We start from the raw sequence: 23,312 nt of genomic DNA, 5'->3' as shown, positions 1-23,312 counted from the left end.
ATTAGTGTATATATATATATATATATATATATATATATATATATATATATATATATATATATATGTATATATATATACTAGCATGTGTGCCCGGCGTTGCTCGGGTGTTTGGAGATATATGCTGAGTAAAAAAAAAAAAAAAAAAAATTTTTAACTTTGACCCCTATTATGACCCCTTAACATTTATTGTCTTGGGCTCAACTCAAGTTATTAAGTTAGACCCATGTCCAACGAACCTATATCTAAAATTTCAAGTGTGTAGACCCAAAATTATTGGAAGAGTTTGGTCAAGTTCTCAAAGGTCAAATCGTTGAACTTTAACCCCTTAATCGCCAAATTTCTGGCCAAAAACCAATCACATCGATTTTCCCAAATCTCAGTACCCTGTATATCAAATTTCGAGTCTGTAGACTAAAACTTGACAGAGTTATTGCATAGAGAAATGTATACAGACACACACACGCACACACACAGAGACACTTTCACTTTTATAGATATATATATATATTTATATATATATATATATATATATATATATATATATGTACACACTAATGAGTCACTGCTTATCAAACTCACTAGCCATGTTAAGGTTTTTGAGATAGGTCATATAGCTCCGATTTTTCTGAAATGTTAATAATAGACATAAATTGATAACTATTCACCAAATTTCAGTTTCATGGAACACGAGAAAACGTGTAAGAAGCTTCCCCACCAATACTTGCTTCCTTAAAATGCCCCATCTTAGTGACAAGATCACAACGGCTATCCGAAGGGCTATCAGAAGAGAGGATCTCAATATGCAACTAGCCCACTCTGGGCCATCTCTTAGACAGAAGCTCTCTAAACGCAGGCACAACGAGGACCCACCACCATGCACATTGGCAAATTGCCCAGTATACCTCACAACCATCTGCCACTGCACACACATAGTATACAGACTAGAATGCTCTGCCTGCGGAAAATTCTACGTGGGCAGCACCATGAGACCCCTACACATAAGAATTAAGGAACACACACAAACACAAGCATCATCATTCCGCAAACACCTCAACACCTGCAGAAACACTAATACATCTGTTAAAGTCGATATGTTAACCACAGAACGCAATATTGGGAATCTTCGCATAAAAGAATCATTACTAATATCCAAATTACGGCCAGAACTCAACAACAGACTGGAGCTCAGATCTTCATTCATTATATAACTTTACATACAGCTCCCACCAAAGACTTACCATTACAACCATAACCCATTAGAACAGGTACACCACTGCACACCGCTCACAGCCCAACTTACAGTCCAGATAGGACCTTACTACAAGCCCTCTCCCATATAAATTATATAAGAAAAAAATAAAAAATAAAAATAAAAGAAATTTAATAAATAAAAAGCAGCAGTATATATGAAAAACAATAAATAATAATAATAAAAAAAAAAGCTAACTGAAGTACATAAACCAATTAAATAAAAAAAAATTTTCCGTCTATTACCACTTATAATTTTATAGAAATAAATAAATTAACAACTCCCAAGGAATGTCATCCCAATGCCCCCCTTCCCACCTATCTTCCTACTCCTGGCAACACTAACCTAAACACCCAGCTGCCGACTGGGAGCGTACCACCCAGCACCCCACCTCCTCTCCTCTCTCACATCCCACCCCTACTTTTATTCTTCAATAGTTAACCTGACACAGCCTACCCGCGACTTATGTGACCTAGATAAACTAAGGCATCCCACACATCGGCAGAAAAAAAAATAATAATAAAGACAACAAAATAGAGAACATTCAAAATTAAAAAAACCTCATGCTAAAGCAACAAGTTATAAACTAAAAAGAAAAAAAAACAAATAAATAAATAAAATTATAAACATGTTAATTACCTAATCAGACCATACATAAACCCCCTCCTCACATTTGCTCCCAACTTCCAACAGCTATCCAACTTCCACTCCAGCATGCTTTGAATCGATCTGTTACGTTCACCATTTCAAAAGGGAATTTTTTTCCAAAATTAATAATGGATATTGTCGCAGACATAACAAGTAAGACATTTTACCAATACAACTGAATAAATGTATGTATATATAAACGTATGTGTATGTACTTATTGATTTGTAAATCGCCACTTGTTCTCATCTACTTTTACCAACAACGACTATTGTGACAGCCTTCTAAATCTTTACTACATAACTATCCCACACAATGCTTCAAGCAAACTACACATCAATCCTATATATATATATATATATATATATATATATATATATATATATATATATATATATAGCTATTGAACTTTCTCTTTTCCTTTTACATTAAGATATATATATATATATATATATATATATATATATATATATATATATATATATATATATATATATATATATATATATATAGCAGGGATGAGAGGTGTTATCTGGAACACACGCATGAGAGTGGTCTACGGATCTGAGGACTTTGCTCCCCTCAACCTTATACGAATCTTCTGTTATCAAGGCCGAGAGAGTTAGACTCTCTTCGTCAGACTTTGTTGAAAGGTGGGTGTCAGTTGTGCGTGGGTGTCAGGCGAGAGAAGCAAGTCTTGACTGGTTCTTGGATGTTCCTTAGGAAAAGAATTTTGGGTAGCAGAAATGAACGTCAGCTCTGACTCGTTTTTAGTCCAGAGTAGGTCACGGTTTAGGCAAGAGTAGGACCATCTTTTAGGCTCCTGTATTCATAGAGATCATTAGGCCCTTTTTAAGTTTGTCCAAAGTTTTAAATGTTAACAATATGTTACAAAACATGTTGAGACAAGACTAAATCCACGGTCCATTGAATAGTCATCTTTAAATCCAATAAACTGAAATGGGATATTTTCATTTTAGCAATAAATTTAGTTTATTGCTATAGAAAGTCTTAATAGACATGTTACACTGTTCATTGTATACCCAGATTCGTTTTTTTTTCACTTTTTTCATTATGCAAGTTTTTCTCATTTTCTTAAACAACCTTCAAATTTCCTCTACCTATCACATTAGTCATATTAATATTTCTATCCAAAATTCTTTGACTAAACTAGTTAACATAACTTCCTGCCTAGTCCTACGACTTATATCTCTTAATTGCTTAGCTTCATATAACAAGATTATTTAAGACAACACTAGTTAATCTAACCTAAAACTACGTTTTTTTTAGTTTTTTGTTAATCTAACCTTTGTTGTAGTCTACGGCTATTTTGTCTCTAAACTGTTCAGCCACTTTTGGCAAGATTATATGAGACAATTATAGTTGACACTTAACCCAAAGAGCCAGAGGCATTATCCATGCCCCCGACTTAATCGGATATCAACATATTACGCAACGATTATTGCAATTGCCCCTTTTTGTCACTATCCGGTTTGACCTAATCATTTTTTTTTATCTACGGCAGCCCTTCTATCTAACATGATTACTCTTTATTCATATATTAATTCTAATTTCCATTATTTTTAAGCTACTTTTGTTTGCAACCAGAACCATCAATAGTTCAGTCACTAACTTCTGATGGCTGTTACATTCCATACCAGCGAAATTTGATTTGTTATCCAAATTTTGGTGACAACGTTCGTACGGTTTACAGATAAATTATTCGTAATCTACATCCTCTGTTTCTGAATCAGGGGATTGTAAGTACTTTAAATACCTAGTGGGCACTTATCTTTCTACCACAGCAGCCATGCAACTCCTGCGTCTTTTTCATAAAGAGCTCCAGTCTTAGGATCAACGGATAATATTCTGTTACTTACTTGAATGTGTTAGATCCTCTTTTGAAAATCATATTTCTAAATATTCAAAGATGTTAAATTAGAAATAGTCCATATGGCAAGAGGGTCAACGACAGGAGCATGCGCTAGACAACATTTCGAAATCCCTCACCGTCAAAACGTTGATAGCATATAAGTTATAACAATTTCAACTTTGGAATGATATCTCTTAGCTTAGAAGTGGTTATGTAAATCATAGGCGCAGTTAAACAGAGTGTAATTCAAGTTGACCGTTGTTCGATTATTCTTTTTCCTTAATTCCTCAATTCCTGTATTCCTTAATTCCTGTATTCCTGGGTTAGAAATATAGCGAAGTTCGCATGACAATGTCTGGTAAAAGAAATACAAAACGATAATTTAGTTATAAAAATGTTGACATAATTTTTTTTTTTTGTTTGAAAAATTATGACATAGAAGAGTCGAAGATAATTTAAATTGCAAAGTCATGCAACAACAACAAAAAAAATTAATCAGTTGAAAGTTTTTAAGAGGGTTTTAACACAATAAAGTTGATTCATTCGAAAAATTTCTTAATTTCTCTTTCCTTTTTTTTTTTTTTTTTTAAATTCAAACGAAATAATTCAATCATATATTGTTTCTTTTTTTTTCTTTGATTTATTATTTTATTTTATTTCCTTCGTTTAACCAATCAAAAAAAAAAAATGGCTTTTAAAAATAGGCTCGGATTCCCTGAGCACAAAATTTTCAAATGGAGATTTAATTTCGATCGCCGTTCCCAGTTATTTTCAACAGTTGACAATATATATGACTTAACAAATTTCCAATTATGAAATTAATTTCTTTCCGCTTTCGATCCAGAATGATTATAATCAGATTGGCATTTTTATTTTTATTGATATTCCCGCATTTTCCAACCGATAACTAACATTAAATCCTTTGTTCACAGAAGTACTAAAATCGTAATACACATTTTATTTCGCCTCGATTCAATAGATTAGATTTAACATGAATAAATCATGAGGTTTTATCATAAACAAAATTTTACCTTTCAACAAGATGTAAATTGCCGTTAATGAGTTATTTTTGCGTTTCTTTTTTCTTTTGCACAATTCGTTATAACTCAATCTTTCTTTAGCGAACTTCAATTGAAAGAACAAACATGAACATTTTCCTGAGGAAGTTTTTATGCAGACTGTAAACTCATATCTCAGATTTATTCTATCTCGTTTTGATCCGTTAATTATCCCTTTCGTCTCGATCGCTAAATTCTTATTAGCATCGATTTTCTATTGTATTCTAAAAACAAAAAAAAATCTTCCTTTTTATTCTTTTCTCTTTTTTTTTCTACGTTACTACTTATTGATTACGGAGTCACAAAATCGTTCAGGTCCTGGATATGACCTTAAACTATATCCGATGGTGAGGCTCCAGCTTGCGCCTTTGGGGAGTGTGGAGCCACCCCTTAATTGCTATTGCTCCCAGGTCCACTCGGACCCGGAGTGGTAGTACCTGTTAGGGTCCCAACAATAGGTGAAATAGAAACCGACTTGAAAAAAAAATATATATTCTATTAAAAAAGTGTTCTTCAAAACCACTGGATTTGACATTAAATAATCTGAAAAACCTAAAAATAGTAGCTGGCAGAAGGGCAGAAGACTAACTTGCTGGATATATATATATATATATATATATATATATATATATATATATATATATATATATATATATATATATATATATATTCTTGTTTTTTATTATATATATATATATAATAAAAAACAAGAAAAATATATATATATATATATATATATATATATATATATATATATATATATATATATATATATATATATATCCAGCAAGATCTGCTGCCAGCTACTATTATGGGTAGTTTTTCTTCTCCTACCTCAAGGAAGTAAGGAAGGTTTACAAAATTTTTCTTATCGAGGAGGATGTCGAAGGACCATATACCATGGAACTCGTCTACTTCTACAGATACCATTTTGCTTAATTTTAGGAAGAAGGCGCCAAGGTGTTCTCCTTCGATGTGATGCGGAACATGAAAAACGGAAACCGTAGTCTGACGTTTCCCCATATACTCAGTTCTTAGAATGTATTGCTGCATGATTATTTCTTTTTGTGAGATGGTTAAGCATTCTTCTGCTGAATTGAGAAGCACACTCCATGTATTATAACCCTTGCTGCTAGGACTGACGAATCGAATTAATTCAAGTTCTGCTACAAACCAATCAGAAACCAGAATTGCTCCATAAATATTAAACCTTTTCTGGGGCAATTTCACATGTTTTTCCGTCTTAACACGGTAAGAATATTTTGCACTGTTGAACTGTACTGCAAACCAGTCACCTCTCAGGACTTGTTTAGAACAATGAACCATCGGAAACTGTTCTGTCTACTGCAAACCAGTCCCCTCTCAAGAGTTGTTTAGAACAACTAACCATCGGAAACTGTTCTGTCTACTGCAAACCAGTCACCTCTCAAGACTTGTTTAGAACAACTAACCATCGGAAACTGTTCTGAAACTAAACATGGCTTACACTTCTAGCGGTTATGCACCCAGCGTGCGTCTTTATTTCAATGGATCCGAATCAAAATTCGAATTGTGGCAAGTTAAATTTCGAGGATATCTACGAATCCAAAAGCTACACAAAGTACTTCAAACACAACCTGAAAACAGAAACAACCCCGATTTCATTGAAAAGAACGCAACTGTCTTTGCGGAATTAATACAGTGTTTGGATGACCGCAGTCTATCACTAGTAATGAGAGAAGCCCTGGACGATGGCTGCAAAGCATTGAACATATTGAGAGAGCATTATTTATCAAAAGGAAAACCCAAAATTATTTCTTTATATACTGAACTGACCTCTCTAAAACGAATGAAAGCCGAAACTATTACTGATTATATTATAAGAACCGAAACGACTGCAAATTCTTTAAAAATGTCTGGTGAAGTTACAAGTGACAGTCTGTTAATTTCCATGGTCCTTAAGGGATTACCGAGTGATTTCAAGCCATTTACTACCGTGATAACCCAGAAAGAAAAAAAAACATGACTTTTAGCCAATTCAAAGTAGCACTCAGAAGTTACGAGGAAACTGAAAAAATGATCACAGAAAAAAAACGAATCTACAAATATCATGAAATTTAAAAATACACACATAAAAACACCAAAATTAAATTATACCCATGCCGGGAATAAAAACCGCAACTTTGCCAAAAACAATTTTTCTCCTAAGAAAAGTAAAAAAATTATTTGCTATAATTGTGGACGACCCAATCACAAGAGTTTCTAATGTAGATACAGGACTCAAAATGGCGACTCCATTAAAAATGTGGAGAGCTCTGTTAGCAAACATACATTTTTATTTTCGTGTACGTTCAATGCTTCAACAAACAATAATAATTTTCTTGTCAATTGTGGGGCCACGGCACATGTGATTACAAAGAGATCTGATTTTTATCAATTTTGACCCCAAATTTAAGCCACAAAATCATTTTGTAGAACTAGCTGACGGGAGTCGAGTAAATGATATCGTTTTGAAAAGAGGCGATGCTAAAATCTCGCTAAGGAACAATAAAGGTGAACTGTGTTTCTGTATTCTAGAAAACGCTCTTCTAATCCCAAAATTTAAATAAAATATATTTTATGTACAAGCTGCCACTAAACAAGGTGCAAATATAAACTTTAGCCCCAATAAATCAAAACTGGTATACCTGAATGGAATTGTATTCAACATTAAAGAAAATGGAAGACTATATTATTTAAATAGCGTAGTCCCATCGAAAACCGCCTGCCATGATCTACAGACATGGCATAAAATTCTTGGACATTGCAATATTCCTGATATCAAAAAGTTGCCGACTGTAGTTGATGGAATGAAAATACAAACATCAAAGAACTTCAACTGCGACGTCTGTACGCAAGGGAAAATGACAAAGTATCAAAGCAAGATACCAGACAAGAAGGCCAAAAAAAGCCTATCAATGGTGCATTGTGACTTGAATGGTCCTGTGGAACCGATGGCGAGAGAACATTATAGATATGTGTTGAATTTCGTAGATGACCATTCAGGTTTAATAATGGTTTATTTTTTAAAGAACAAATCTGATACCCTGCTAGAAACTAAAAAATATTTAGCCGACATGGCTCCCTACGGTAAAGTCAAGTTTATTTGCTCTGACAACAGTACGGAATTCACCAATAAAGACTTTGAACTTTTACTAATTAAACATCATATCAAGCATGAAAAATCAGCTCCTAGATCGCCACACCAAAACGGGATTGCTGAAAGAGCGTGGCGGACGCTTTTGGAAATGGCAAGATGCCTACCCATTAAATCAAAACTCCCCAAAAACCTCTGGATGTACACACTTATGGCGGCAGCCTATATACGCAACAGGTGTTTTAACAAAACACTATCTAAAACTCCATCTGAATCTTTCTGTGCTAAAAAAAAAACAAATTTAAGCAGAATACATATATTTGGTTCAACTTGCTTTGCATATATAGAAAAAAAGAGTAAATTGAATGTTAAAGCCGTCAGAGGTATATTTCTTGGATATGATAAAAACAGTCCAGCCAATTTAGTATTTTTCCAGAGAAAAATAGAATAAAAAGAATCCGATGTGTAAAATTCACAGACTCGTTTAATTTTACAGACGAAATCCCGTCATATGAAGAAGATAAAATTATATTTCCTCAAATAATTAAAACAAACGAAGACAATAAAAATGGCGGAGATAAGAGTATCCATGATGATGATGATGATGATAAAGGCGGAAGATATCCCAAAAGAAATAGAAGGCGACCCGAGTTTTTGTGGTCGACAATATAAAAGATTATCAGATCGACTATTGCTATTCAATGGAAAATGCGCCAAAAAGCTTTAATGAAGCAATTAATTCAGAACATTGTGATGAATGGAAAATTGCCATAAAAAAAGAAACAAATGCCTTAACCGAAAAATGATACCTATACGGAAGTGCCTCTCCCAAAAGATAAACATGTTATTTCTACAAGATGGGTCTTTACAAAAAGACTACAGCATCAGTTGTAGAACAGTACAAAGCTAGATTTGTTGCTAAATGGTACTCTCAGATTTACGGTATAGAATATTTTTCTACGTTTTCACCGACCACAAACCTAACGATAATCAGAATTTTATTGCAAATCGCATCGCACTTTGACCTAAACATCCATCAAATGGACGTAAAAAATGCTTATTTGAATGCCCCAATAGACTGTGAAATTTATATTACCCCTCCAGAGGGATTTATAATGAAAAATAAAATTAGCGTGCGGCGACTTAACAAGTCATTATATGGTCTAAAGCAGAGTGCTCAGTGTTGGAATACAGTATTTCATGATTATATTATTAAACAACAATTCAGACAATGCGCTGTAGACCCCTGTTTATATACCCAACACAAAGACGATAAACTACTGATTTTAGTTTTGTGGGTCGATGATATTTTAATCGCATCAAATTGTGGCATAATGTTAACCGATGTTAAGAACAAATTAAGTAAAAGATTCAAAATGACCGATCTTGGCAAAATATCCTGTTTTTTTTGGGATAGAATTTACTCAAAGCAAAGGACTTGTTACGATGAATCAATCGAGATACATCGACAAAATACTATTAAAATTTGGAATGGGAGAGTGCAAGAAACGCTCTACACCGGTCGAAAATGATATTAATAAAAATATACACACAGAATCTGAAATAATAAATGATAAACAATACCGCGAAATTATATGTAGTCTTGTATATTTAAGGACTGCAACCCGACCCGACATATGCTATACAGTAACAAAACTGTCAGAAAATTATCGCGGCTGACAATGAAGGATTTTAACAGAGCTAAACAAGTCCTGCATTATTTAAAAGGAACTAAAGAACAGAAGTTAGAATTTAGAAAATCAAAAAATCCCATAAAATTAGAAAGATTTTCGGATTCAGATATGGGAAACGACGAAGATCGAAAAAGTATATCTGGATATTGTTTCAGACTCTCAGAAAATGGGCCTATTATTTCATGGGAATCTAAAAAGCAACAGATTGTATCTCTCTCTACGTGTGAAGCAGAATTTATCGCGATCACACACACGACCCAGGAAGCACTCTACCTTAAAAATATCCTAAAGACTATTTTAGAGCCAGAATTAACTAAAAGCCCTATAGTAATTAATTGTGATAATCAAGGCAGTATAGTCTTAGCACAGAACACGACAATCAACCAAAGATCTAAGCATATAGATATAAAATACCATTTCATAAAAAACGAGGTGAAAAAGAAATCCATTATTTTGAATTACATGTCATCAGAACAAAATATCGCTGATGTATTCACGAAACCCACAACAAGAATAAAGTTAAAGCGTTTTTTTCTCAAAACTTGTTGGGGGACTCGACTGAATAATTTTTTTTTCACGGCCCTGTATGTATATAAATTTCTATATATATAAAAAAAAAATAGTCCTGGACAAGACGTTTCTTTGTATTAACACTTTAATCTACTTATGCGTAACTAATACTTTTACTGAAATAAAAAAAAGAAAAAAAGTCACTTTTTTAAAAAACCTCTTTGTAATTTTCCTTTTTGACAAATACTTTTTGTATGCTTATTTTAAGGCGCGCATAAATTACATTTGACATTTATTTTTTTTTTTTTTTTGCACATTAGTTTTCTTATTTTTCAAAAAAATGTCCTTTATTTTTTTGCATTGTTTTAATAACAAAAAAAACCTCTTTAAACGGGTACATATTGCATATATATTTATTTTTATGTATATTTATTTATATGTATATATGTATGCGTTTTTTCTTTCTCTTTTTTACAAAACTGCATAATCAAATTTAAGAAATTGCTTCTTTTTCACATACCCACCCCTTTTTAAGGTTAAAATACCTTCCATTTCTTTTATTTCTCTTTTCTGTACACATATATATCTGTTTTGACATTTGAACACAATTAAATATGGCGTCGTTTTACATGCTAAGATTTTAAGATCCAAATGATTTCTAAATTTTGTTATGTATAATTGAATATATATATATATATATATATATATATATATATATATATATATATATATATATATATATATATATATTTATTTTTGAGAAGAACAAACACAAGGGACTTCCCCATTATAAAAAATAGGGGGGATGTTGCAATATTTTTGATTCATAATGGGGTAGATATTTATTTGCTGCCCACCTCAGCAAAATGTGGCACAAGGCTGGAAAGTGGGAACCCCACAGGCTCCCCTAAAGGAGGGGCACTCCTGCAATTTTAAAAATTGCCTGAGTAACCCCGTCGGCATTCCCCGGTCGGGGCGCCTCAGGCAGCAAGCAATAAACTTGCCCCACCGGAAAGCCCGGTGGCAAGGCCTGGGAGGGTGGACCTCCTAGGTATTACCCAGGCGGTGTACCTCAGTCCAACAGGTGCTGGGCCGGTTCCCGGCCCCTCACCTGTTGGGCTGAGTGTCAAGTGACGAATCCTTGACTTGTACTACCCTGTCTCCATGCAGCCGAAGCCGCTAGGAGACATCCCATCATAAGAGGTTTATAATGGGGTATATATTTAATTGCCGCCCACATCGGAAATATTTGGCACAAGGCCTGGAAAGTGGGATACCCGCAGGCTCCCCTAAAGGAGGGGTACTCCTGCAATTTTAAAAATTGCCTGAGTAAGCCCGTCGGCATTCTCCAGTCGGGGCGCCTCAGGCAGCAAGCAATAAACTTGCCCCACCGGAAAGCCCGGTGGCAAGGCCTTGGAGGGTGGACCTCCTAGGTATTACCCAGGCGGTGTACCTCAGTACAGTGTTGGGCTGAGTGTCAAGTGACGAATCCTTGACTTGTACTACCCTGTCTCCATGCAGCCGAAGCCGCTAGGAGACATCCCATCATAAGAGGTTTATAATGGGGTATGATCCCACACAGTCAGGCAATTCTATTTATAAACGATGCTGCTAGGAACTGACGAATCGAATTAATTCACGTTCTGCTACCAATCAATCAGAAACCAGAATTGCTCTATAAATATTAAACCTTTTCTGAAGCAATTTCGCATGTTTATTTCGTCTCGACACGGTAAGAACCTTTTGCTCTGTGGAACTGTCTACTGCAAACCAGTCACCTCTCAAGACTTGTTTAGAACAACGAACCATCGGAAACTGTTCTGAAACTAAACATGGCTTACACTTCTAGAATATATATATATATATATATATATATATATATATATATATATATATATATATATATATTTGTAGTCATCACAACGCATCAGTGAGACTGTATACATGTATATATATACATAGACTAAATACTGAGCAGCAAAACAGCGAGACAGTACTGTATGTTGATGACCATATATATATATATATATATATATATATATATATATATATATATATATATATATATATAAGGGGCGTGCAATAAGTAATGCCCCTGATCCACTTCCAGTTGTCTGATCTAACTGAAATTTTGCATGTGCAATGATTTATATCTCTACGGGTTATGTGGCAAATCACAGCTCTGAACTAATTGTGGTTTCTGTTTTACAGGTGTTTGAACTGAGTCAGGTGTGAAATGGAGCCTGTTGAATGTCGAACAGTGATCTAGTTTTTGTATTTGAAAGGATGCACACCACAGGAAACTTTTGATAAAATGAAAGAAATTTATAGTGATAATGCCTCATCATATGATCTTGTAAAACGCTGGCATCGTGAATTCAAACATGGCAAGAGTCTGTGAAAACAGCTCCCAGACCTTGTCGCTCCACTTCTGCCATTGATGAGGCATCTGTCCGTCAAGTTGAGGCTGCCATTTTGGAAGATCGGCGCATTACTGTTCGCCAAATAGCCCAAGATGTCAAGGTTAGTACAGGATCTGTGGAAACTATCATTCATGACCTTTTGCATATGCATAAGGTGTCTGCCAGATGGATTCCAGAAGCGAGAATGCGTCGAGTGCTCGAGGATGAATTTGGAGATGTGCCAAGAAGGTGAGTCAAAGTTTTCAAAAGACTGATTACACAGGATGTAACCTGGGTCCATCACTATGATCCAGAGACCAAAGCCCAGTCAATGCAGTGGAAGCACTTGGACTCACCACCTCCAAAGAAGGCAAGGGTGCAGCCCTCCACTGGCAAGGTCATGCTCAGTCTTCTTGGACCAGGACGGAGTAGTGATGACAGATTTCCTGGCAAAGGGTACCACAATTACAGGAGCCTATTATGCTTCACTTTTGAGGAAATTAAGAGAAGCTATCAAAATCAAGAGACGGGGCAAGATCAGCAAATGGACCCTCCTCCTGCAGGACAACACTCTGGTGCACAACTCGCATATCGCCAGATCAGAAGCACGGGCGTGTGTTTATGAAATCCTCACACATCCTCCCTACTCTTCTGACTTTGCACCCGCTAACTTTGACCTCTTCCCAGCCATGAAGTGGTTTTTGAAAGGAAAACGTTTCCCAGATGATGCAGCCTTGATTTCTGAAGTAACGTCGTGGTTGGAGGACCAAGCTGGGGGTGTTCTACAAAAACGGTCTCCAGAGCTGCATCAAACGATGGGGAAATGCATAACTCTGGGTGGTATCTATGTAGAGAAAGACTAATAACTGTGCCAAGTTTCGTTAATCTATGGGAAGTGGGTCAGGGGCATTACTTATTGCACGCCCCTCGTGTATATATATATATATATATATATATATATATATATATATATATATATACGGATCATATTATATTTTTTAAAATTATATTTAAAAATTATATTTTAAGCACACACACACACATAATGTCTGTGTATGTGTGTCTGTATACATTTCCCTACCAAATAACTCTGTCAATTTTCAGTCTAGACACTCGGGATTTGACACAACAAGGTTACTGAGATTTGGGAAAATCTTTTTAATCAGTTTTCAAGGGGTCAAAGTTCAACGAATTGAGTTTTGAAAACTCTACCAAAACTCCTTCGCCAATTTTGGGTCTAAACACTTGAAATATTGTTTCAAACTTGGATCAAACTTTTAATTTGATTTAAGCCTAAAACAATAAATTTTAAGGGTTCATAATTGAAGTCAAAGTTTAAAAAATTTGACCTCTGTTTGACCTCAACCAATTTCTAGTCTAAACATTTAAAATTTTACGTAAAGTGTGTTCAGACATAGAGCAACATTTTAACCGGTTTGGGTCGAAAATATGAGCTGCCAAGAGGTCAAAGTTCAAAAGATTTGACCTTTGCAGTGTCTAGCAAACTACTCAGCTAATTTTGGGTCTAAACATTTGAAATTTACACATAACGGGTATTACAAGATGCGGCAATCATTTTAATCAGTTTTGGGGCGAAAATTTGGCTGCCAAAAGGTCAAAGTTGAAAGAGTTGTTCTTTGCAGATTCTACCAAATTCTTCCACTAATTTTGACCAAGACTTGAAATTTAGGTGTAGGTAACTTGGGGCATGGGTAAAACTTTGTATTTTGATTTAAGACCAAAATAATAAATGTTAAGGGGTCAAAATCGGGGTCAAATATTTTAAAAAAATTGACTTCTGCGGTCTCTACAAAATTAGATAAATTTTTGTCTAAACATTTGAAATCTTACATAAAGTGTATTCACATGTAGGGCAAGTATATATATATATATATATATATATATATATATATATATATATATATATATATATAATGTACGCGGCGTTGCCTGACCGAAACATATTGCTTGGTGGAGGGATTAGTCACATACTATATAAAATACACCGAATATCATAACAAAAAGTAACCGCATGGATTTAAGGAAGCATAAAACCGTGACCATCGTCATATTACGATAAAACCCATTAAAAATATCAAACGCAAATTAACTCGCATAGCTTTAATAAATAAGTTTACTTCTGTCTTTAAATGCAACTGTTGTCAGCTATTAATAATTGATAAAAAATTAAATTAAAAATAAATCAACTTTAAATAATACTTTTAACATGGAAGAATTTACAAAATTTTATCGCAATAGATTTTCTTTTACATTAGATGCAAATGTTGATTACTTTTGAATACATTGTATATAGAAAAATCGGTCTGGAATAAAAGTGTAAGTCCGTTTTTAGTATGAAAATTAATTTGTGAAACAAGTGCTGTTTCACAAATTAATTTTCATACTAAAAACGGACTTATTTTGTAAATATTAATTTAATTGTGAACAAACAAACAAACAAACAAACAGGATACGCCTTAACTCATCAAAGAATATGATTTTATTTTTTACTAGCTGTTCAGCTCGGCTTTGCTCGGGCCCTATGTAACTTGCTTTACGTGTAAATTACACTTAATGTAAGATTTCAAATGTTTAGACCAAAATTTGTCTGAGTACTTTTGTAGAGGTCAATTTTTTTAAACTTTGACCCGCATTTGGACCCCTTAACATTTATTAATTTGGTCTCAAATCAAAATACAAAGTTTTACCCCTGTCCAAGTTACCTACATCTAAACTTTCAAGTCTTTATACCCAAAATTGGCAGGTAAATTTGGTAAAATTTACAAAGGTCAACTCATTTAACTTTGACCTTTTGGCAGCAAAATTTTCCTCACAAACTTATTAAAATGCTTGTCACATGTCTGTATAAAAAAAAAAATCTACACCGAAAATTAGCAGAGATGTTTGGTAGGGAAATGCACACACACACACACACACACACACACACACACACACACACACACACACACACACACACACACATATATATATGATTGAAAATGTGTGTGTATGTATGTGTGTATATGTATAATATGTGCATATCTGCATGTGAATATATATTGTCTACATATGTATGTATATATATATATATATATATATATATATATATATATATATATAGAGAGAGAGAGAGAGAGAGAGAGACTAGTACATATATATATATATATATATATATATATATATATATATATATATATATATATATATATGTGTGTGTGTGTGTGTGTGTAGTTTATATATGTGTGGGGGGGGGGTTCGCACCATCTATTACAATAAATATATATGTAGTTTTAATGTAAAGAAAACACAATATTTTAGGCAGCTTCACCTACCATTATTTATCTATGGATTAAAGAACGACTGGATTTACTTACAAAAGCATGTTCTCTGTACTTAGTTGGGTCTTTTCCATATATTGGGCAGCACACCACACTCGCGGATAGTTGCTTTTTTACTACAGAAAGTATATCACACAGGCATCACTACATGACAGATGTTATCTCTTTTATACAGGTGTGCACGAGAATGGAGTGCGCACACACACACACACACATAACTATATATATATATATATATATATATATATATATATATATATATATATATATATATATATATAGAGAGAGAGAGAGAGAGAGAGAGAGAGAGAGGGAAGAAAGAGAGGGGGAAAGATATTGCAATAAAGATACACATATAAAGAGAAAGAGGAGAAAGAAAAAAGCGAAAGAAAAGGGGAAAATAATTAAATGTTTGACTTTAATTGCTTAAGAACTTTTACAAGTTTTCAAAGTTTATTACATTTAATATCGTTTTTGCAGTTTATTATAATTTAAATAAGTTTTTATAGTTTATTACAGTTTATTATAGTTTGATGTAGTTTATCACAGCATTTTAAAATTTAATATAGTTTATTTTAATTTATTCTAGTTAACTATAGTTAATAACAGTTATTGTTTATTACAGTTTATTATAGTGTGTCACGGTTTATTATAGTTTATTAAAGTTTAATATAGTTTATTATTGTTTATTATAGTTTATTATAGTTTATTACAGTTTATTAAAGTTTAATTTGGCTTATTATAGTTTATCACAGTTTAATATAATTTAATATAGTTGATTGTAGATTATTACAGTTTATTATAATTTATTATAGTTTAAATTATAATTTAGTTTATTATAGTTTAATTTAATTTATTATAGTTTATCACAGTTTATTATAGTTTATAACAGTTTAATATAGGTTGTTATAGTTTATCATAGTTTAGGCGGTATTGGTCATAGTTTAATATAGGTTGTTATAGTTTATCATAGTTTATTATAGTTTAATTTAGTATATCACATTTTATCATAGTTCTTTTTAGTTTATTATAGTTTATCACAGTTCATCATAGTTTATTACAGTTTATTTTAGTCTATCACAGTTTAATATAATGTACTATAATTAATCACAATTTAATATATTTTATTATAGCCTAATTTTGTTTATTATAGTTTAATGTAGCTTATTATAGTTTATTTTAGTTTATTATACTTTATCACAGGTTATTATAGGTTATTACGGTTTATTATAGTTTATTATAGTTTATTAATGTTTATTATAGTTTATTATAGTTTATTACAGTTTTTATAATTCATTATAGTTTATTACAGTTTATTATAGTTGTATTTGAGTTTATGATAGTTTATCACAGTTTTTTTTACAGTTTATTACAGTTTATTATAGTTTATTATATTTTATTATAGTTTATCACAGTTTATTCAAGTTTTCTTATAGTTTATTTCAGTTTACTAAGGTTTATTAGAGTTATTACATTTATCAAAGTTTATTAGAGCTCATTATAGTTTATCACAGTTTATTATAGTGGGCGAGATATCTGCTGAATATGGCGGATAAGGCAAAGTTTCGTAGCCCAATTTGTTCAGCTTCTGCAGGGTCAGTTGAACAACATGTTGGTGAGCATTGTCATGGAGGAGAATTGGTCCCTTCATATTAACCAATCTCACGGAACATACGTTGGAGCTTCTGGTGCATTTTGTCAATTTGTCGGAAGTACTTCTCCACCATAATCATTTCAACTGGATTCAAGAAGCTGTGATGGATGAGACTGGCTACAAACCACCAAACTGTCACTGTTAAGTGTTGAGACATTATGTTGAACAAAGATGGCGGCGTAATTCAGATCAGATCCTGCGTGTAATTGGCAGTAACCAAGATGGCGGCCAAGAATCTTTTGAAAGTCGGGCAAATTAAATAGACAGGCGACCCCGGTTGTTAACTCGTAGATATTATCATTTAGGTGCGATATAAAAAGTTTTAAGAAGTTATAAGATGACCGATCTCGGAAAAAACACACAAACATTTTCGCTTTTACATTTATAGATTTCTTAATTAATTCATTGATATATATAGTCATGTTATATATCATTTTGAAGTACGTTTTTCGCTCTATGGAATAGCTAATTATAGTTTATTATAGTTTATCACAGTTCATCATAGTTTATTACAGTTTATTTTAGTCTATCACAGTTTAATATAATGTACTATAATTAATCACAGTTTAATATAGTTTATTCTAGCCTAATTTTGTTTATTATAGTTTAATGTAGCTTATTATAGTTTATTTTAGTTTATTATACTTTATCACAGGTTATTATAGTCTATTACAGTTTATTATAGTTTATCGCAGTTTATCGCAGTTTATCAAAGTTTAATATAGTTTATTATAGTTTATTATAGTTTATTACAGTTTTTATAATTCATTACAGTTTATTATAGTTGTATTTGAGTTTATGATAGTTTATCACAGATTTTTTTTACAGTTTATTATAGTTTATTATATTTTATTATAGTTGTGTGTAGTTTATCACAGTTTATTCAAGTTTTCTTATAATTTATTTCAGTTAACTAAGGTTTATTATAGTTATTACTATTTAGCTTTATTATAGTTATTACATTTATCAAAGTTTATTAGAGATCATTATAGTTTATCACAGTTTATTACAGTTTATTATAGTTCATTACAGTTTATTATAGTTCATTACAGTTTATTATAGTTCATTACAGTTATCAGTTTGACTGCACCTTTCAGTGTTGATTATTCTATGTCTTTTTTCTCGGTGTTAAACCACATATTACCACTTCTATTCTTACACAAAAAACGCTCTGACATTTTTAATATATTAGGTTGGTGCAAAAATAATGTCATTTTTTGACGTTCAACTTCAAAAGATCATAACTGTTTTCCTAATAAACTTTATTAATCAAAATAAAAACCATTCGAATCGACACATTTTTGCCAACGAGAAACAAGTTTATTTATCCCATTAGCATAGAAATCCGGAATTCTGGAAGCGATGAAGTCACTGAAGACCGATTCGGCATCATATCGGCTTTTGAAGCATTTTTCGCGCAGGAAGTTGTTGAGATGCTTGAAAACTGATAATCGGTGGGCAAGATGTCTGGTGGATATGGCGGATAAGGTAAAGTTTCGGTGATGGAGGCAGTCGCTGAGTATGAAGAAGTCACAGGGGCCGTAATCTATCACAGCAAGTTCGTTGGCCTGTGATTGGGCGCCTGGACCGGGGTAAACTCGCTTCCAGGTGAGTTCAGCTGGACGGATGGCCTGGTAAAGATTCTCAGTGTGTGGTTCGAGCCTGGACTCCAGCTGGACAAAAATTGGTTGGAAGTGCAGACGAAGGTCGAGTCATCAGTAAGGACTTGGACTTGCAGGGGCTTGTCCCTAAAGGGTCGTGCATCATGCAGAGGCGTGCGCAACTTACGTCTTTCCACTGATCCTTTACCGCTTGTCAGTACTTCCCCTGCCTGCAGACCGCTGGCTTTAGAGAGACTCCTTTTCAAAATTCTTTGGAAAGGGGGAAAGCCATATGTCTGTAGACAGGTCTGTACACAGAAACTCAGTGAGGGAGGCTTGGGAATGCCTGACTGATTGATCAAGTCATAAGTACGCCGAAAGATTGGTATTTCTGAGTCGGACACTGCTTGAGGAATCACACTGGGTACCAGTTGTGGAGCAAGCTTTTCCACAGCTCCTATTAGCCTCTGCCACTAAAGATCAAAAAGAAGAAGACTGGTGGGGGAATCGCAGTTCCTCTCCGAATGCCAAGTTGCTCTTAAGGCATTGCCAGGATCCAGTGACCTTGCACGGCCTAGGAGGAGGATATATCAGGATTTAGTGGTGGGAACCGCAAAAGATCCGCTGGTTGAACGGCTACACATGTCGAGGGAGGAGGTCCCCTCTCAGTGGAATTGGGCGCCAGTCAGAAGCTTTTTAAATAATTCAGAGTTTTCAATAAAATGGAGGCTTGTCCGGAAGTGCTGCCACTTTTTGGCGTGCTTGCTAGGTACTGCAAGAGGGATGAATACGTTCTCTTTTACCCCTGCTGCAAGGAGGATGAGGATGAAACAAGGGATCATGCCTTTTTTCTTTGCAGCAGAGTTCGGAGGCTCTGGGAGTATGTCGGAGAGGTAACGGCTCGCATCGACCCCGAGCAGGTGGTGCCACTTGATTAGCGTACGGCGTTGACAACATGAACCCGCCGTTTGCTGGGGAGAAACGGTTGCTGTTTCTCGCGATCCTAGCTGTAGCTAGGTTAGTGACGTGGTTACACATCTTAAAATTGTCTATGGGGTTGAATCTTAAAGTGAAGATCAGATGCGATTAGAAAAGATTACATCGCATACACTTTGATAGGAGATGGATGTACAATACTAGTTTGCGCATCTGACGAGGCGTTAGGTTTGAGTTTGTTTTCCCACTGTAGTGGTATTGGTCAGGCGGTGCTAAGGTTCTACGGAACCCAGCCCCGAACAAAGTTTAATAGAGTAGGGTTAGTTAGGTTTTAACCGAGTGGAAAATACTTTATTAAGTACTAGACTAGGGCAAGTATGATTGTTGATCCTGTACCCGATTTTTTTTTTATTTTCATCAGCACTAGGAGAGCTTCCAAAGATGCCCAGTCCACCCTTAGTTTTGTCCCCGGTCTGTTGCCCCTATACGTACATTTATCTTGGAAGACGCCGTCCATTCCCTACGTTACCCATCCCTATCTAATTTGTTTTCGAAATAGTGTCCCTAGGTCCCCTACTCCCCACTAGGGAACGACCTGCTTGCTTTCGACCTTCGGGACCGGAAGACAGTGGGCACTCCATATTTAGAAGTAGGTTGGGAGAATCCTTTACTAACCCGCCCCCATAGGAATTTTGTTGTTTTCTTTTTCTTTCTTTTTGGGTGTATCTTAGCTTGCCCCCCCCCTCCCCATCATCTCATCCCTCATTTAATTATTTAAAAAAAAAAACAAAAAAAAAACCTTTGTACATATAATTTTTGTTTTTTGTAAATAATTGTTTTTGCAGAATAACGCCCACACATACGCTGGAGAGACTTTAAGTAGATAAACTCCATGGTAAGAATGAGGTATTATGGTGATAGTGTCTTAGTGTAGGGAAACTTAATAAAGTCTTTCAAAGACTTAGCTAGTAATTAATAATGACCCTCGAACCCCCACTTCCCCCTTACTGGCCTTGTGCCTAAATGCTTTGGACCCCAAATGAGGCTCTAGCAGTAGATAATGCTAGGGCCGGGGCCAAACACTAAAAAAGGAATAAAAATAAAAAATAAAACACTGTCTTGCACTCAAAGTTGACGTCATTAACTCGTCAAAAACGGGCACCTGCCATTAAACGTCACACGTTTTTTTTTTCACACTTTATTATTTTTCAACTGCGTGTCAAGGCTTCGTTTTTTTTTTTAAACAAACGCGCGGGACACCAGGCCAACGATTTTTCTTTTCATTTACCCAAAAACACACACACCTACAAACACCCGGGCAACGCCGGGTACCCCCCGCTTGTCATATATAAAGTAACATATGTGAGAAAACGATATTGTTTTTGCACCAACCTAATAAATTACATAACAATTAATATTTGATGTCCATGAATGTGCAGCGTGAATGCAGACCCCTCAAAATTATTGTAAAGAAAAGAATAACAGTTTAGTGCATCTCTTGAAAAATTTCATTCAATAAAAGCGGTGTTTTATTTTGGTACAGGCTTTTGTTTTCAATTCTATTCCTGGACAAAGAGACAGGAAGATAAAGAAACAGACAAATATACCATATTCGAGACTCCTCTAGATTGAACAAAGCCAACGATGCTTTTGGTAAACTGTATTAGCGCATGTAGAACAACAATGACCTGAAGAAGTCTACCAAGGTCAGAGTGTACAGAGTCGTTGTACTGACTACCCTTTTGTTGTGGGTCATGTATCGTCGTCACCTACAACTCCTTGAGTTTTTCCACCAGCACTGCCTCCATACCATCTTCAACATTCACTGGAGTGATTTCATCACCAAACTCGAACAGGCCAAAATCAGCAGTATTGAGGTCATGCTGTTGGAAGCACAACTACACTAGGCTGGTCACATCTCAAGGATGGAATACCACCACCTTCCTAAAATCACCTTTCCATTGGCCACCACCACAAACGAGCACCAAAGAATGGTACAAAAACTCTTTGAAGAAATCTGTTGGTGTCTGTCACATCGACTATTACTAGTGGTCAACCCTTGTAGTGGACCGAGGTGTTTGGCAACACACCATCCATCAAGCAGTCTTCGAGAACACTCAGCAGAATTGTCTGGAGAACAGAAGATGCAGGAGAAAGGAGCACCAACTAGCCCCAACCCCAAAACTAGACCTAAACCTGCAGCTGCTTTGGGCAAGCCTGCTTATCCACATTAGACTTGTCAGACATGAGCGTGTCTGCAGAAAATATGAACCAGCCCCATCCTAGATCTTCGTTTGTGAAGCCAAGCCATGACAAATTGAACAGTCATTAACAAGTACGGGCGAGGCACATTGTGTCTTAGCGATTTTGTTTTCAATTTTCTCACCTTTCTAATTCATTCTTCTTACATACTACTACTACTACTACTACTACTACTACTACTACTACTACTACTACTACTACTTCCAACACGCTAATCACCAGGCAACAATCACTTCTATAGGGTATGCATTACATTAGCACACATATTGGCGTGTTTACACAAATGTTTTGATTGAAGCAAAAATACAGTTTTATAAAAACTGTATTTTTGCCGTTAAACTAACAAATCTTTATAATAAAGTGAATTTTCACCCCATTCCATTGATCATTATAGCTTTCAAATTTGGATTCATCTGCAGATGTTAATCTGTCCCAACAACCACTGATGCATGCTTCCAGAAAATATGTGTTCGTTTTGTTCCCTTTCAAAATTTCTTATCTTTTTCTTCAGCTCAGCATCTTTTCACACAATCACCTGCACAGGAGTTTTTACTCTTACATCAACATATACTCCCATAATTAGCTTTGTCATCGGGATTGCACTTTAAATATTTATTCTTTGTACCTTATATTTCATTTTTACCCTATTGCCTGTTACATATTATACATTTTCAGTCAAAATTATGAAAGCTTCCTTACACGTTTTTTCTTCTGAGACTGACAAATAACACAAATATCAAAATGGCTGTCAACAAAAATAGGGTGATTTTGATGTGAATATGAGAAAACTTGCTTACAATATTCATACGTTTAACGATTTCATTTTAAAAATTTCTTTATATTTTCTTCAAATTATATGATTTATGGAAAAATAATTTTTTCAAGTCCCATTACATACACTTATTTTTGAATAACAATTATTCTCAGCAAGTAATTTCCGAACATAAATTAAAAAAAAAAAAAATAGAGGGCAA

General features: G+C 34.5%; 1 protein-coding gene across 1 annotated transcript in view; it reads right to left on the bottom strand.

Annotated features, from left to right (window-relative positions):
• LOC145297900 (galactosylceramide sulfotransferase-like) overlaps positions 1-16,042 on the bottom strand; it is a 30,519-nt gene extending 14,477 nt beyond the window's left edge. Inside the window, exon 1 of the mRNA XM_080144236.1 lies at positions 15,922-16,042. Within this exon, the coding sequence (XP_080000362.1) occupies positions 15,922-15,959 (38 nt within the window). The 5' untranslated portion in view covers positions 15,960-16,042. The remainder of the gene's footprint in view (positions 1-15,921) is intronic.
• Between the last annotated feature and the right edge of the window lie 7,270 nt (positions 16,043-23,312).

The sequence above is a fragment of the Euprymna scolopes genome, chromosome 18 (genome assembly GCF_053919585.1).
Source record: "Euprymna scolopes isolate OS-2025 chromosome 18, ASM5391958v1, whole genome shotgun sequence".
Classification (NCBI taxonomy): Eukaryota; Metazoa; Mollusca; class Cephalopoda; order Sepiida; family Sepiolidae; genus Euprymna; species Euprymna scolopes.
This window is presented reverse-complemented; position numbering and strand designations above follow the sequence as displayed.